General features: G+C 29.0%; 1 protein-coding gene across 6 annotated transcripts in view; it reads left to right on the top strand.

Annotated features, from left to right (window-relative positions):
- Positions 1 to 16,624, top strand: part of LOC106457170 (lysophospholipid acyltransferase 5-like) — a 46,617-nt gene extending 29,993 nt beyond the window's left edge. For all 6 annotated transcript variants that reach the window (XM_013916560.2, XM_022382993.1, XM_022382992.1 and 3 more), the window contains 7 exons: positions 1,456 to 1,526; positions 2,166 to 2,274; positions 4,688 to 4,774; positions 5,494 to 5,660; positions 10,949 to 11,096; positions 12,395 to 12,553; positions 14,209 to 16,624. In XM_013916560.2, the coding sequence (XP_013772014.1) occupies positions 1,456 to 1,526; positions 2,166 to 2,274; positions 4,688 to 4,774; positions 5,494 to 5,660; positions 10,949 to 11,096; positions 12,395 to 12,553; positions 14,209 to 14,331 (864 nt within the window). In that variant the 3' untranslated portion in view covers positions 14,332 to 16,624. The remainder of the gene's footprint in view (positions 1 to 1,455; positions 1,527 to 2,165; positions 2,275 to 4,687; positions 4,775 to 5,493; positions 5,661 to 10,948; positions 11,097 to 12,394; positions 12,554 to 14,208) is intronic.
- Positions 16,625 to 17,708: the final 1,084 nt, after the last annotated feature.

The raw sequence follows: 17,708 nt of genomic DNA, 5'->3' as shown, positions 1-17,708 counted from the left end.
TTCTTAAAAACAAAGAATGGTAAATAAAGAAGTAAAGCAAACAATTATCTCTTCTAGTTATGACCTTTGTACTCATTTGGCTCTTGTTGTAGGTTGCTATGCCTTATGAAATTTCCCACATGGATGATGTGAAAAGAAAATTTTTTTAGGTTTTATATATACATTTTAAATAACCATAAAAATCATAAATTATTATATCAGTACCATAGAATTCCACTATAATTTATCAAGCGTAGTAATGAAGCTGTATTTGGGTCTAAAAAAATATGAAATTTCAAGCTCACTAAAGCCTTACCTTATAGTTTGAAATTTTGTTTGAAAAGAATGAAACTAACACATTAACACATCGAAATGACTGAGAAAACTACTAGGGGGACATTCTGATCTTTTGATTGGTTATTCATGTCGTATATACAAGTAAGTGTATATAAGGTACTGTTTCCAAACATAGAAAGAGGTGAGCGGGTGGTCACTGTGCTTCATTCAGTACATGAGCAATATCTTAGCAAATAGAAAAGATAAGAGGTTCTTATTTCATATTCTAGCTTGTCCATATCAGTAGTTTGAGTTCCTAATTCGTACGCAACTGTAGATTTTGTATTTTGACATCACAAACATCTAATTTGAACCAGTGCTGCATTTAAAATATCACATGACACACAAAAATTGATGTTTAGCTGTGTTTTTTAATATTTACTTTGAAATTAAGAAATTGAATAATTTATAAGACTAAAATATGAATTATAGTCCACAGTTTGATACCAAACTTATTGACATAAGTTCATGAAATAATAGTTCAATAAAATATTGAATGCAAGTCAACAAACGCAATGACATGGTCTTTGACATGTGACCTGTCGCAAAAGGGTTAAGATATTCATAGGCTACATTTATGATTTGTTTTTTGCATCTAGTGCTTTTTTTAGTTATTGCTAGTTATATCTATTATCAACAGTAGAACTAATGTCTTTTACACCAGTAAGTTAAAGGCAGAAGTTCATCAAAAAAGAATATTTGGAATTTTGATTTTGTTAAAAAATATATTAAATATCAGTACTAATTTTTCTACCTTTTAGGTGTTAAAAAGTAAAGATGTTAGTTTGAGTTTACTGGATTTAAAGTTATATGACTTAATATTAAATGTCTTGTTATTGTAAAAGATATATAATTTCTAGTCTAAGCACAACCAAACAAACATAGGTTGGCATGATAGTTACATAATATAATTATTAATCTATTTTAAATAAATCCAATTTGTTGAACCTCTCTATATCTAGATTTTTTATTGATTTTTTCCCTTTAATTTCAGTGATAAAATATGTGTTTTCAAGCTAGGGAATAAAAAAATCAGAAAAATACACAGGGGTTGATTGTTTGTAAAACACTGTTCAACTTGTGAGAATGAAAAAGGTATTATTAAAAGGTTTCTTTTAAACAAAATTCTACTGGTTTTAGTTTTCTATGAGAAGATACATGGATTTTGTTGGTGGTGTGTTTGTAGACAAGAAGGGACAAAAGCCAGCTTGGTAAGCATGTATGCTTGTTTTTATAATATTTGTGTTTATAAATGAGAGAAATGTTTAAAAGTGGAAACAACTGCTACATTCAGTAGCAATTTGCAGCATAATTTAAATTTGTATTATTAACCCAGGTTTCATTTCAGAAAATAAAAGATGTACCTCTTACATTCTAAAAACTTTTCAGTAGTTTCAATATATTTTGTTAATTACACCTGTCCAATCATTTTGAAGAGTAATTTTTTGATATGTTGCTGGAAGTGCTCTAAATGTGAAAAAGTATACATAAACACAAGATTAGAATAGATTATTTATCTTATTAATATACTAATGGTGATTTAAATATTTTATTTAAGATGTGTTTGAACAATGACTTAAAATAGATTTTACTGATCAAACTATTCTCAATTTTTGGACTAGTTTTTAGTATATTTCAATTATTTCAGAACATAATTGTAATGTTCATCACCCCTTTTCTTTCTGATAGTGAAAACCTCTTGCTTATAAAATTGGTTTTGATAGTATTTTTATAATAGGTATAATTTAGAAATTTAGATTATTAGTCATAAACTTGAAAGATTCTTGTATTTTTGTTTGAATGACTTATAGCTTGAACTGGAAGCATTAAAAATATTTTCTTTTTTGCAGTATTTTACCTGCTTTGTCTCGTCTGGCTCTTGGATTAATTATACTTGGAGTTTTTCAGATAGGGACGTTATTCATTCCAGAACAATATATTCTTACTATTTCATTTGAGGTATGCGTGAACAAACTTCATTCCAGGAATAGAGCTGAGAGATTAGTGATATTTGCTAATCACTTAATCAATGAGCTCATTAATTGATTATCTTTAATTCAACAATTAGTACAGGATTTCTCAAACCATAGTATGTTTTCCCCTGTACACACAGGTCATCATTAAAGTGAAAAAAAGAGAAAGAGAAAAATTGTGTATGTGACAGTTATCATTGAAGTAAAAAAATAAAACATGGATATCTATTTCAATTTTGGTTATCAGAGTCATTAAAATTAATTATAAAACATTTCTTCCAATATATTCTTTATGTTTGTAAATGTTTCAAATTAGTAATTTCACCTAGTGAGTTCTGATATATTTTCTTTTTATGGACATCTTTATTTTGGTTAAATTTGTTGTTTTATATGTTTTATATGTATGTATGTGTGTGTGTGTATGTATGGAAAACCAATTTTCTTTCCAACAGCAAAAGATGTATTCAATTAACTGACACCTTATGTAGACCTACAGCCAAGTCATGTTTTTTTTCATGGCAATAAATTTTTTTAACCCAATATAAAAAGAAGAGCATTATTATGTGGTTTAAATAATGTTGTACTTTGTGACATTTGATTATAAACCAGAAGAATACTAATTAAAATGGTGGGTAATGAGATTATTAGAGAGAGAAAAAGAACAAAGAGAAAGTAAAGTATAAAATATTATATTATTTTATTGGTTGACCTACAACTTTTGGGTCAAGTGCACATCCTCAGGTAAAAGTTGCTGATCAGCATACAGAATAATGTTTATGTTCCATTTTTTAGACTAATATATGTAGTGAAGGTTCATGTGACAATTATACATGTAATGAAAACCCACATGACAACAATGTTTCCTAAATGAGAAAATAGGCAAAAAAATTTACGGTAAAATATAATATATATACGTATGTTTACGCATAAATAATGTGTATACGATAAAATATAAAAGTAAAATATTTAAAACATTATGCAATGTTAAAATAGAACATTTTACATTGTTACAGGCATGTGTGTGTGTGCTTAGACATACAAAACAAGTGTGTATATTTTTACAGAAAGGAGACAGTTCCACAGAAACAAATTAGATAGTTGTTTACTGTAAAAACTTGAGCTGTTAAAATATAACTTTTATCTAGTACATGTGTACATGAAAGGTAAAACCCTGATTGATGCCTGCTGTTAGCATCATGATTCCAAGTTCAAACATTTTATTTTGTAAAATTCTCATTTTCTTTCTTTGTTGGGGGAATAGCTAAGACTACAAATTTGAAACATTCAGGATATGACTGGGAGTTGAAATGATAGGCTACTGGTTCAGTAGTAGGTGCAGATTAGCAGTTATATACTTGGGACTGAGTTTATGATTTTGTATGACCACTGTTATTTGGAACTGTTTAAATGCATGGTGATGAACAGAATGTACACAACTACATGTGGGCTATCAAACACATGGATGCTTTAGGCGAGTCGTCACTGTATAACGGGACAGTAAACGTAATAGTACATGCCACTTTCACTTGATAAAGCTAAAGGAGGAAAATATTATCATGGGTCTAAAATTAGTTATTTGATACTTAACAATACCCTAGTGCAAAGTAAGCCAACAATATTTGAATTGACAAAAGGCTAATTCACACATCTTCAATTTTCTAATCTTATTACACATTAGGCAAAAAATAATAATACCTATATGTTTATGGTAAAAATGTCAGGAAAAATTAGGGTAGGCAAGTACAGTTTTTATTTTTTATGTTATTGTTAATTTTCCTTATTAAACATTATTACATTGCACTGAACATCATTATCAAAATAGAGAATATTTTCATGCCGTCTCTTAAATCAAGAATTAATATACTTTCACTTTTTTTAAGTTTCATATTTGTTTTTTAAATATGCATTGTTATTTTTCCTTTTTATAATATATTTTCTTCCTATAAGGCCTGTGGATTTGTGGTATAGAAATATACCATAGGTTTCATCCTTTCTGTATTATTATTCTTTGTCCTGAATATGTGCAGGTTTATACATAAAACATGGTCAAGAAATTTGTTAAGTTGATCTTGCTTAAAGTTTACGTCTGTTCATTTGTTATTCTTAAGGTTAGGTGTAACCTGTTTCTGCCTGTGGAGAACACTATTGAATGTGATCTTGTGTAAAGATTAATTTAGTAATGTCCTTCTGTGGCTGTGGAGGTAATACTAGAGGTGAATGTTTCAAGTGTGTATTCTGAGAATAACTTGTCAAGTGGTCAGATCAAAATTTAAATGCATTTGTAATTTTATTTAAATCAACAGAACATAGTTAAGCAGTTAATGAGAAGTAGATATATGGTGTTAAAAAGCTCATGATAAATTGCTGTGTTAAAAGTTAGTTGATCTCTGTTTGTCTAGCAAGAAGTTTTTTGGAAGAAGATGTTAATAATGACACTTTGGGGAAAGATTGTCCTCTACAAATATGTAGCTTGTTGGCTTCTTTCTGTAAGTGTTTTCATCTCCATGCTGTTTGTTAAAATGTATTTTTTACTTTATGAAAATAATGAATTGTATGTATAGATAAAGCACAAAAACAGTTATGGAATTATAATTATTTGAACCATCTTTAAAAGTAAGCCTTTGTAGATTGGTTAGAACCTCCTCCTTGAACATGATAGGTTTTAATCATTATAAAACCATGTACAATTTCAATTCTCGAATACATTATATATATATACATGCTTCTCCATAAGAGAGGTTTAGGTCCAATCTTCACAGATGATCAAGCCTGTTAATTTTCACATGTAACACGTTTTCTTTGTTTCAAGTGGAGATCTTACTTAAATATTAATGGACTCCAGTTCATATAGGAAGATACTCGGCAATAAATTCATATGTGTAACCTGTTGGGCTTTCCCTCTAATTTCTCATTTATGTTCCAAATTACATATCAGTCACATGACGTGAGTTTTTATTTGATCTATAATCTGTTTTTTTAGTTCTGGAGAGTTAGAAGAGAGGAAACCCCTGGGATGATTTATGAATAACCTTAAACCTGTATATCAGACTTGTTTCTGTTAATAAATAAATTTATATTTTATGTTTTACCTCTGAAAGCTAAAAATTATGCAGAACCCTGTTCATTATGTTTTATCATTTGTGGAGATATCAACAACTGTTTGGTTTTTCTGACAGTAAGTCTGAACTAAATTCTTTTCTTTTAGGAAGGAAGCTGTACTATGACTGGCCTGACATACAATGGACAGGATAAGAATGGCATTGACCTGTGGGATGGATGCTGCAATGTTAAAATCTGGGACTATGAGACAACTTGTACCTTTGATGGATTGATTCAGTCTTTTAATATTAATACAAATCATTGGGTGGCTCGGTGAGTATATGATTACTTCTCATTTCTTTAACATTTTATTATGGGCTCGATCTCAGAGACCGACCTCATAACCATTTTGTGCTTGTTATAGTTTTCATACTGTATCTTTTAATACAGTATGCATATCTTCATGAAATCTGGCATATTATCATTAAACATAATAAGGCTTTTGTACACAAAATATTAATTAAGTTTTAATATTTTTTATTTAAAGATTTGCTCAACATTTAAAAAGAAAAAATGCATGATTATCCTACATGCAAAGTAACTGTGATTTTAAGGTAAAAAATACTTATATGTATCAGAAAATTGTCAAATTTCATTTGTGAAATCTCTTTAGCCTAATAAAATTCAGATAAATATCAAATGTTTTTTTTAAACTATATTTTATCTGTTATTTTCTCTTATTTTATCCCTGTAAAAGTTTTTTTGAATTGACTGACCCCATAACCACTACAAAAAATTAGGAAATAAGATTTAAGTAAAGTTTTTTCATTGTAGAATGACTTCAAATTGTAACATAAAACCACAAGTGTTTTTTCTAAATAGCTTAAATCTCATAACATTTTAGATCTATTAATATTTATATTTATTATTTTTATTTTAATGACCTTTCAGCTGTGTTCAACTAACATTACAGAAGTTGCAAACACGGTGCATGTACATCTCGCGTTATCATATCCAATAGCATAATACTGCCGCTTACAAAGTGATCTGTCTTAGGTTTGTTTTAGTGGACCAGTATTTTGTGAAATACAGTAATGTTTTGGTTATAATACATTACATATATGTGTATATATTATTACTATTTACAAATAAGTTCTTAAATTTAAGTTATTTTTCTTAAAACATAGAACAGTAAATAAATAAATATAGAAAACAATGATCTCTACTACTTATGATTGTAAAGAGGTTTGTACTTGCTTGCCGTACCTTGGTGCTAAGCCTTGCCATATTTTGCACGTGGAGGATGTAAAACAAAATTTTTAGGTTTTATATATGCATTTTGAAATAACAAAAAATTATAAGTTACTCAATAAATATCTTGGAATTCCACTGTAATTTATCTGGCTTGGGTCTAAAAAAATAGTTTTTCGAACAACATTTTCACTTATCCCTTCCTTTCTACTAAATTTGTGAAACACAAACATTGAAAAAGGTGAGAAAACAACATGGGGGGAGGGGGGATTCTGAGCTTTTGATTAGTTATAAACACATGATAAAGGAAGTGAGTATACATAAGCAAGTATTTCCAAAAATGAAAGAGATGGGTGGGGCCATTGTGTTTGGTTCAATAAATATAGCCATATCTCAGTAAATAGAAAAAATAGGGGGTTTTTATTTTACATTATAGCTTGTTAGTATTGGTAATTTAAGTTTCTAATTCGTAAGAAACTATAGACTCTGTACTTGAACATTGCAAACATCTAATTTAAACCAACAGTTGCATTCAACATACCATGTGACATACAAAAATTGATATTTAGGAATTTTGTTTTAATATTTACTTTAGTTAAGAAATTCACTACTGTATAATACTAAAATTTGAATTATGATCTACATATTGATACCAACCTTATTGACATACATTCATAAAATAGTAGTTCAATAAAATGTTGAATGCATGTCTACAAACATGATGACATGCTCTTTGACCCCTGACCATAAGAAAACCTGTAGCGATAGGGTTAATTGAAAATACTGTCAAGTTTGCTGTAGTATAATTAATCTATAACAAAAACATTAAGTTATCAAAAGAGCCCAGATATCTAAACTAGAGATATCGGATGCAGAAGCCAAGCTAGAAGAAATAACTGAAGAAAAGTATTTTATTATTAGTAGTATTATTAGAATTACAGTATTATTATTATTATAAGATGTTCAACAACATTCAAAATTCTACTTCTATCTTTATTTGCTGGAGTCAAGCACATACGACATGTTAGAAGAAACAATTAGAGTAACCCTTTCTCACACCAAACAAATAGGCACAAATGTAAAAGTTGTCATGTTATAAGCATTGATTATTAACTTACCTAACTAACTCTTAAGGAAGCAGTATTAAACTAATAATCAAAAACTTTGCAGAATTTTCAAAAACTGCAGTTGTCTCTTTCATTATGTCCTATGATTTTTTAAATAAATGTGAATTTCACAAGTTTATAAAAGAAAATCAAGCCCATTAGTTTGTAATTTTTTCATTTTTTATACTTCAGTTATTAAATTTTAACTTCTGAAATTATTTTGCTAATCCTGTACATTTTTGAATTCTGCTTCTGTTTTGTAAGTGTTTTCCTTGACTCCTAAATAGTTGAAAGTAAATTTTGAAGTTTTAACCCTTTCCAGATGGGTTAGGGGTCAAAGGTCATGTCATCTCATCTGTTGACTTGCATTCTAAATTTTATTGAACTACTATTTCATGAATTTATATTAATACGTTTGGTATCAAACTGTCGATTTAATTCAGATTTTAGTCTTATAAAGTATTAAATTTCTTAATTTAAAAATAAATATTAAAATACACAACTAAATATCAATTTTATGTGTCACATGGTATGTTGAATGCAGCACTGGTTCAAATATGGTGTTTGTGATCTCAAAATACTAAGTCTGTAGTTTCGTACAAATTAGGAACTCGTATTACAAATATTGATAAACTAGAATATAAGATAAGAACCTCGAACCTTTTCTATTTACTAAGATATTGCTTATATACTAAATCAAACACAGTGGCACCCTTCCCACCTCTTTTCATTTTTGGAAATGCTCCCTTTTCTGTATATTAAATGTATAAACAATCAAAAGCTCTGAATGTCACCCTAGTGGCTTTATCAACTTTTTTAAATTGTTAGGATGCCATCTTGTTCTTTCAACCCAAAGTTTCAAGGAGATAGATTGTGTCTTTAGTCTGCTCAAAATTTCATATTTGTTTAGACCTAAATACAACTTGGTTACTAAGCTTGATAAATTATAGTATAATTCTATGGTATTGATATAGTAATTTATAATTTCCTTGGTTATTCAACTGTATATATAAAACCTAAGAAAAAATATTTCGTTCCATATCCTACATGTGCAAAACTTTAAAAGGTTTAGCAACCTATATCTAGCAGCAACTGAGTACAAAGGTTGTAAGTAGAAGAGATTTTTGTTTGCTTTACTTCTTTATTTACTGTTCTATGTTTTAAGAAAAGTTTAAGAACTTGTTTCTAAATAACAATAACCTATATACAAAAATAATGTATAATAATTGAAATGTGACTGTATTTTACAAAATACCAGTCTACTAAAACACAGCCAAGACAGGTCATTTTCTAAAGACTAAAGGTCAGTTATATGAGTGCACGTGTGCTGAGTTATTGTAACTACTGTATTGTTAGCCAGGCATGGCTGAATGGTCAATATAATAAATATATATAAATGTATAATGTTATGAGATTTAAGCTATTTAGTCTAAACATTTATGATTTCATGTCATACTTTGTTGTCATTCAAAGAGGCATAATTTATATTTATTTCCTAATTTTTTATGGTGGTTATAAGATCGGTCAAATGTACCAACCCGTACTGAGATTCATTTCTGAAAATAACAGATAAAATATAAAGTTTATTCTGAAGAAACATTTGATAACTATCTGAACATTATAAAGATTCTGCATGTGAAATTTGAAAACTTACTGATGCTTAAAAGTATTTTTAATCTTAAAATGAAAATTACTTTGCATGTTGGATAGGCAACATGCGAAAAGAAAAATAACGCATGAGAAAAACATTGCTTTACAAGCCTTAAGACTTAATAAAAAAAAACAAAAACATTGCTTTACAAACTTTAAGACTTAATATAAAAGAATTATATTTTGTGTATGAAAGCATTGTAATGTTTACTGATAAACTGCCAAATTTTGTTAACATACACTTACTAATTTAAAGGTTGTAGCATGAAAACTATAACAAGCACAAAATGGTTACAAGGTTGGTTCCAGGGATAAGCTCATGCTGAAAGAATTAAAGAAATGTATAACCCATTATAACTTGCCAAAGAATGTTAATTTTTGTGAATAAATGTTTATCATTTATCAAGAAAAAAAACTCCAAACATACAAAGGAACATTAAAGGCTTTCTATGTCACTACTTATAAGTGTATATACAGATGTGTAAAGAACTAAATGTACATTTGAAAATCATGAAAAGGCTTCTTAAATACACAAATCTAGATAAAGTTAATATTAAACAACAATGGAAGAATAGAATGGAGTAAAATTTGTCAAGGTTTATTATCCTCGTACCATATAAAACCTACATTGTAGTTCACTTCATGTAGTATGAGTATATTTAAGTGCACTCATATTACACAGCATATTATTGCATGTTTTTATAATAATACTAAAGTGTGTATATTATTCATACATGGAAATATTCCTTAAAAAAGGTCGACACTGTTTAATTGAAAATAAACATCTTAAAACCAGAAAACTTAACTTAAAACAGGTGCCTTTATTAAAAGACTAAAACTAAATTCTTCTTTTTAAATAGTGTTTTTTCTAACTAGTGGGTGATTTTTGATGCAAAAGTAACATAATTATCACCACAAAAAGGCAAGCAATGCTTGAGTTAGACTAAATTATATTTTGGTGTAATTATACAAGTGGTACTTTTAGCCATAATATTTTTAACTTGTCATTAAATTGAAGAACATGGATGGTTGTATTTCAAGTGAGAATTTGATGTATTATATTTACTGCTAAATAATAATAGGAAGGATAGCTATGAAAGTTAGTTCTGCACCGTTGTGTTCTTTCAAGCAATTAAGTTGGCCATAGCAGCACCAAACCATATGTATCCATCTGGTAAAACAGTGTAATGACATAAGATTTGTTCCATAAGTTATACAGAGTTATGCAAAAATTCCTGCATCAAAATTTTGTTTTCAGTATAAAATTTGTTTCAGTAGGAATTTATGTTGGTTTGTGCTAACCTTGTACTGTGTTACCAAAGTTTTATGGTAAAAGTGCTTTGAGTAAAAGATTAAAAAATATGTTGATGAGACTCTATAGCTGTATTTATTTTTTAAAGAAATCCTTTTTATTTTCACAATTTCTTTGTCTTTTTTGCATTTGATGGTAGTAAACAATTTTGTCCACAGTAGTGTTCACTCAATACCTATCTTATTTTTCAGTATGAAATTTGTCTTAGTAGGGATTTTCAATGCATGGCATATTTCCTAAAATACATTTTAGAAGTTTCTTGTTTTGTTTTTTTATTGGATTTATTTTTTATTTTTTTACAGATACATTTTCAAACGGCTGAGGTTCTTAGGAAACAAACTACTGTCACAAGCAGTTACCTTACTGTTTCTAGCAATGTGGCATGGGCTCCATTCTGGATACTATGTGTGTTTCTTTAACGAGTTTTTAGTCATGAAGGTGGAGAGAGATGTAAGTGCATTAACACATTAAGCTGCTTTTTTATGTTTTTCTAGAAAGTTTGATCACTAAGCTACTAACATTGATAGAACTCTGGCCTAGTTTTGAAAAACTTGTATAACACTTATAACATGATACTATATTTTCTCCTACAATTTATCATTCAATTTTTGATTTCTTAATAATATATCTTCATATTTGATTTTATATTAATTCCATTATTTATGAAAATATAATAGTAACAAGGGATCTAAATTTATTTTATATATATATATTGTTATATAGTAAAATTTGTGTTGTGTCTTGAGGTTTTTTATTTTCATAAATATATGCTCACTGTGCTATGTCAAAAGTTATTAATTTGTATAAGCTGTTTTTATAAATGTTGTTTATGTATATTAATTTCTTGTTTATATTTACCAACAATTTTTTCTCCCTATAGTTTAGTAATATTGCTCAAACATTTTTAGCTGCTCATAGCAGCTGATAGAATGGCTCAAAGTTTTTTAAGTACAAACTTTTAGCTCATAGCTTCGTCCTCTTTTGACCAATTTGAGATCTAATTACAGTTTTGGACTCAGGAGATCAAACCCTTTTGATTGATGTGTTTGACCATGCCCAGGGTTTCATAGATTAATTTATGGTAATCCTGCTTAAAAGAATTTCAATTTGAGGGTAGGCTGATAGAGATCCTGATGAGTAATAAAATTGAATCAGGAATACGAGCACCTCATGCTTGGTATTGCTGGTGCACAAAAGTATAGCTAATAACATCAACACCATCATCAGAATGATTTAGCCTTATACAGAAATCAGTAAATCAAATCCTTCTCTTCTTGTTTGTTATAAATAATCCAAACTCAAATGTCAGCAAGATTTGTTGATATTTTGTGGAAGGCAGGATGTGATAGGAGGGTGTGGCAAGTGGGTTTGACTTTCTGCTTTACATCTCCATAAACCAATAAGACTGGTGGCTATAAAATTAAATTATGCCTTAATTTAATTCTATATTATAAATATTTAATTTATGTTAAACCCAGAACATCAAAATCAAAAATGGGCAATTCAGACCAAGTAGAGAGTGAGAATTTAGTTGAATATTTTCTTTTGAAATAAAAAATTTAAAACTTATATAATATTAAGATATGTTCTAACTACATTTTATTGTCAACTTTATTGATATGTATTGATGATGATGTAGTTTAATTAAATTTTGATTGTAACTCTGTAAAAAGTCATGACGTGCACTTTGACCTACCAACTTTTTTTATTTTTTATAATAACTCAACACAGTTATTTGTGTTCTTCAGGTAACATCCTTAACGGATAGGTTGCCAGCTGTCAAGGCATTCCTGAACTTAAGTTCCTTACAGCTACCAATTTATATTCTGAAGAAATTTTATTTGCTTTTTGGCATGAGCTACTGTGTGATGCCATTTGTTCTTTTATCAGCATCAAGGTGGTTAAAGGTAGGTACTTATATGCTTGGAACTTCATAATGAGAGAGAACATGATAATTTGTGACTGTTGGTGTTAAAAGTTAATTAAGGGAATTGAGCTGTTTTTATTGTAAAATTATATTATTGCCATATATTTCATAATTTGCTTTTAAATCATATCTTGATATTTGAATAATATTTTAATTTTTGTTCAGAGATGATTACCAAACAAAAAATATTTGATTTTTAAACTGCCACTTTATATACAATACCTCAATGGAAAGTATCGTTTTTACACCCTTATCTACGTGGTCCTAGCTGTAGAGGCTTTCAGTTTATAACTTTTGGGGCTCATAAAGGATTTTCCAAAATAATCTGTTGACATTAAAAGCAAGAATTATATCTTTGGTACTGCAACGTTTTTATTATTTTTATACAAAATATTGTGGTTATCATAGATTTCAGTATTTTCTAGTCTGAAAGAAATTATTTTTATTCTTGAAAGTAAAATATAAAATTGAATACTTAAATTTATTATTGATATCAAGAAATAGTAGTAATTTATTGAATAACACTGGATTTCTGAAAAAATTATTCTGATAATATACAAGATGATTCAGTTCTTTCAAATATTAACTTCTGATAGTTATGTTTTAAAGGAATTGAAGGATTATAAGTAAAATAAAATTGGGTTTTCACTAATACAATTGCAATGCCTTGTTGTTTTTTGATCCCTATATTACCCAAGAAAATACTAAGGGCAACATTGCATAGTGATAGACAAGCCAAACTATGGATCTGCCTCTTTGTTTGATCCCATTACCACACAAAAGAAAAGTTTCAAACTAATCTCACTGTTTGGTCAGATAAGAGTAACTCAAGAGTTGACTGTGGTGCTGTTAACTAACTGTCTTCCCACTAGTCTGTCAGTTCTAAATTATGGATGGATAGTGCACATAGCCCTTGAATAGCTGAGTATGAATATTCAAAAACAAACAAATAGGAAAAAAAACCTTAATCTCAAAATAGTTGCTTCTGATATATGCTCAAAATAGTTTTTGGTTCATTTCAACTTTTTGCTTTTCCCTGACATTTTACACTTTGTACTGTGTATATTTAAAATTATTACCTGCTACAATTCCTGTGGTGTCCCTTTTATATAAAACTAATGTATTTTTTATATATGCTTCTGAATACCAAAGGTATGCTTGGAATTTAAAGGTTTTCTTACAGTTTTAATTCATAAAGGAGAGAGAGACTGGAGCAGCCATTTATATGAGTATGTAGTAGATTGAGTCGTTAAAATATGCCTTACTAGCAAATGCTAGGGGGCTAGCCCTTTAGCCCATTTGGTAGAGCACTCACCTAGTATGGGGGTTCAAATCCAAGCAAAGAAATGTCACGAAAGAATTACCACACTGATGCTAAATAACTTCCCCTGAAATTAGACATGAGGATGGCCCTTGTTTAGACATTTGAGTTGTTAAAAACTGCCTTAGTAGCAAGCATTTGGAGACTAACTCTTTAGTTCGGTTAGTTGAGCACTCCCTTGGTGTACAAGAAGTTCAAATCCAAGGCAAGGAAATATATTTTGAAAAAAGTACCAAGAGTTTATCTGAAAATTAATTATGTGTGTAATGAAGTAAAAAAAGAATTAATAAAGACTGTATGTTTTGTTTTTTCAGGTTTATTCCTCACTATACTTTGTCTGCCACATTATTTACATAGGGTGGCATGTGACTTACTTTGTTATGAAGAAGATGAAATTGGTACCAAGATTAAATCCAGATATAGCAAAGAATGAATAGACACTTGAAGCATGAATATATTTTGATAACCAAAGCTTCCAAATTCTTCCTTTTTTTAAAAATAAAACTGCTGTTGCTGTTCTTTTAATAATTTGTCATACACTTTTGAAAGTTTTCTGCTATTGCAACTGCTAGACTAAATGATACTCATTCATTTTGAATCCATGACTCCGCAAGGACTTTTTATACATTAACATCTCATAAGCAAATGAAAAAGTTGTATACTATAGATGTTATGAGTTTTGTGTAAAACTTAAGCTTCCTTAAGTGAAATAATTGAATCGTTGATAAATTTCTAAGTAGATTTCTTATATTAAATATACGGAGTAATTATGCTAGTCTGCTGGAGGTTGATAATATAAATTTATGGGCTGTTTTCGAAGACACTACTTCTGGTTTAAGAATATCGTATGAAAATGTTGAAGTTTAAACCAAAATATATCATATAAGTTTTGTCTTAATATAACAATTATAAAATATGTATCTAGCATTAAATTCCTGCCAGTATAGCATGTGATAGGAAATAAGGAAATGTTTCATATGTGCTATATTTCCTTTATTAATGTAATTTACCATTTTTTAATGTATAAAGATTGATTAAATAAGAAAGTAGAGTACATGCATAAGATGTAGTCACTAGTTTGTTCTTTAAGTGTTTGTTAGAAAATTATTGAACATCATAACTTTTGTGTAATTGGTAAGGGAAAAAGATAAAATACATAAAAGCGTACAGGAGTTTTTCAACAGCTACAAAGCTGCTAATGAATTCATAATAATAGGCTTTATGAATTCTTCTGGTAAAAAAACAGGTAAAGCTGTGATAATTTTATGGGTGCTACTTTGGGGAAAATTATTTAAAAAATTCCCTTAATAACATTATGGTAAGGCGTAGAAATGTTGAAAGAAAGGCTTGGTTTTAAAGAACAATATATATATATAATATCCAAGAATATGTCTTCTTACAGATATAAAATGACGTTGTGTTTAAAGGAATAATAATGTACTGTGTAATGCTCTACAAGACAATATTGCGTTTATGTACAGATCTAGTTTTAGGTCATAACAGCTTAAAATTTACACTGTAGCATCCCTCACATGCTATTTATAGTGTTCTTCTCTACTGCTTGGGATTAAGTTATAATGTATTTCTACATTTTGGAGTTAATCTGTAATGCACTTTACAATCTGAAGTTGACTTTCAGTTCTAATGTACTCTTTTTTTACAGTTTAAACTTAATTGATATTTCCTAATTAAGCTTTTGTAACATTTAATAATAGTTAGTATCTCCTGATCAGGCTTTTGTAACATTCAACTAATAGTTGGTTTCTCTTGATCAGCTGGTGATTTTGTTTTTACATGAACTCCATAGTGCTTTTATCTTGCTGTCTGATGTAAACTGTTATGTTTATTTTACAAGGTTTTTCTACTGTGTATACTTTAAAAGGTTGTTAGTAATTCAGGAGATTGATACAAGTGAGATCTTAGATGAAAAAGCGTTATGTTTGCTGCTTCTACTTTAGTCACTTGTAATCCTTTGCTGCAGAAAATATCCCCCTTAATATGTGGATAGATCTAAACTTCACATTATACATTGTCGTTAAATACATAATATATATTTATGAGGTTAGTGTCCAAAATTCAAGCATTGGAACACTGAGCACCAAAGCTAGAAACGTGACTTAAAATTCATCTCAGGAAGGTTAGTTACTTCTGTCACAAATTAGCTGATGAAACGAAATACTACAAATTTATTCTTGAGTGGTTTAAACAGATTTTTTTTAATCATTCTTTCTAAACTAGGTGTTATCTTGTAATAAAAACGTGTATTTGTAGATTTAAGTACTTGATTTTTTTGCAATGAACGTTTATAGTAAACAGTAAAAAAGATGTTTTCTTGTCATGTATTGATAAAATAATTACTTGTTCTTCATGAAGTACAAGGTGATATCAAAATATAATTTACTTTCTTTAGCCAGATTCTTTATGTATGATTAATTCCCTAAAGTAAGGCTCTTCTTTCAAAGAATTTTAATAGATGTACTCATAAGTTCGTTTTTCCATAATAAGAAATTTTCAGTGGTGGTTTAAATTTTTGTGGAGAGTATTGTTTTGTTTAGGGTAAACTGAAAATAAAAAAATAATATCCTACACTAATTTTGTGAAAACTGCAGAGTAGAAGATTATCTGTAGTTGTTTTTAGATTCGTTTTAAAAAGAAATCTTATTCATGAGGTTAAAAGAAATGTTGAGTACAAATTATAAAAAAATAAATAAACATTTTGTTTTCTATTACGAAGTCGGTTGTGGTTCTCGTATTAAAACACCTTAATTCAGTTTCAACCAATCACCATCGAAAGATTTATATACACCAGATTACAAAGTAAATAGCTTTTCATAAATAATAAAAAACCTTAACTCTTTCAGTGCCACGTTTATAGATAAACAACTCTTCTGGTTCTGACTTCTTGTTTAATCTTAGGTACACAGATAAACGAAAAGAAACGTTCTGTTATTTCATTACTTAACTAAAACTTGAAGCTGGTAAACTTTGGTAAGTAAGTTTGAACGGGAATACCTTTTCATGGTTGTATAAAATTCCACACTTAGATGGCAATGCTCTAGAAAGGGGACGGGGAAAGAGTTATTTATGTCAGTGAAAAAGCGAGGTATTAGTAGAAATTGTAGGACACCATTAAAGTATACAAGTTTAAGTTCATCATAAAGTTAATGTGTTGAGGGTTTTGTATCTTAAAGTAATATATGAATAAAATATTTAAACGAAATATGTATATTGATAGTAGTAGACATAAAATTGTATGCATTGGATATAAAACAGTTACTAGCGTTTAGTTTAAGATAGTTGTTAACTTTGAAGTCAATATCAAAACAATTTACAATCTAAATCAGTCGCAACATATTAATGCCGGGTATAACCCAGTAGTTAAATTTCTTGAACTGTGATTCTGAAGATTCATGGCTCGTGACCCGTTACTGAAGAACGCGCTTCACACTTTGGGGCCGTGTGTGTTCTGTAAGAGTGGCAGTCAAATTCTGCCATTCAATTAGACCAGAGTAGCCCGTGTGTCGGTGATGGATAGTGTTGACTAGCTGCCTTCTCTTTTGTCATGGTTATGCGTAAATAGCCCTTGTGTAATTCTGAATCTCAGATTAAATCGTCTGATAGGTATACTCTCTCCTTAACAGTGCTTTAGTTGTGAAATAAGATATCGGTAAAATATTTAACATTGTAATTTTATAATTATATATATTAACATGTTAAGATTGTTTAATGCAAAGAAAAATTCGCCACATCCGACTGATGATAAAGAAATACGATATGTCGTCCAATTTAGATTTTAAAACGCCCTTGTTAAAAG

The sequence above is a fragment of the Limulus polyphemus genome, unplaced genomic scaffold (assembly GCF_000517525.1).
Source record: "Limulus polyphemus unplaced genomic scaffold, Limulus_polyphemus-2.1.2 Scaffold299, whole genome shotgun sequence".
NCBI classification, from domain to species: domain Eukaryota; kingdom Metazoa; phylum Arthropoda; class Merostomata; order Xiphosura; family Limulidae; genus Limulus; species Limulus polyphemus.
Note: the sequence above shows the minus strand (reverse complement) of the source record. Positions and strands in the feature narration are given on the sequence as shown.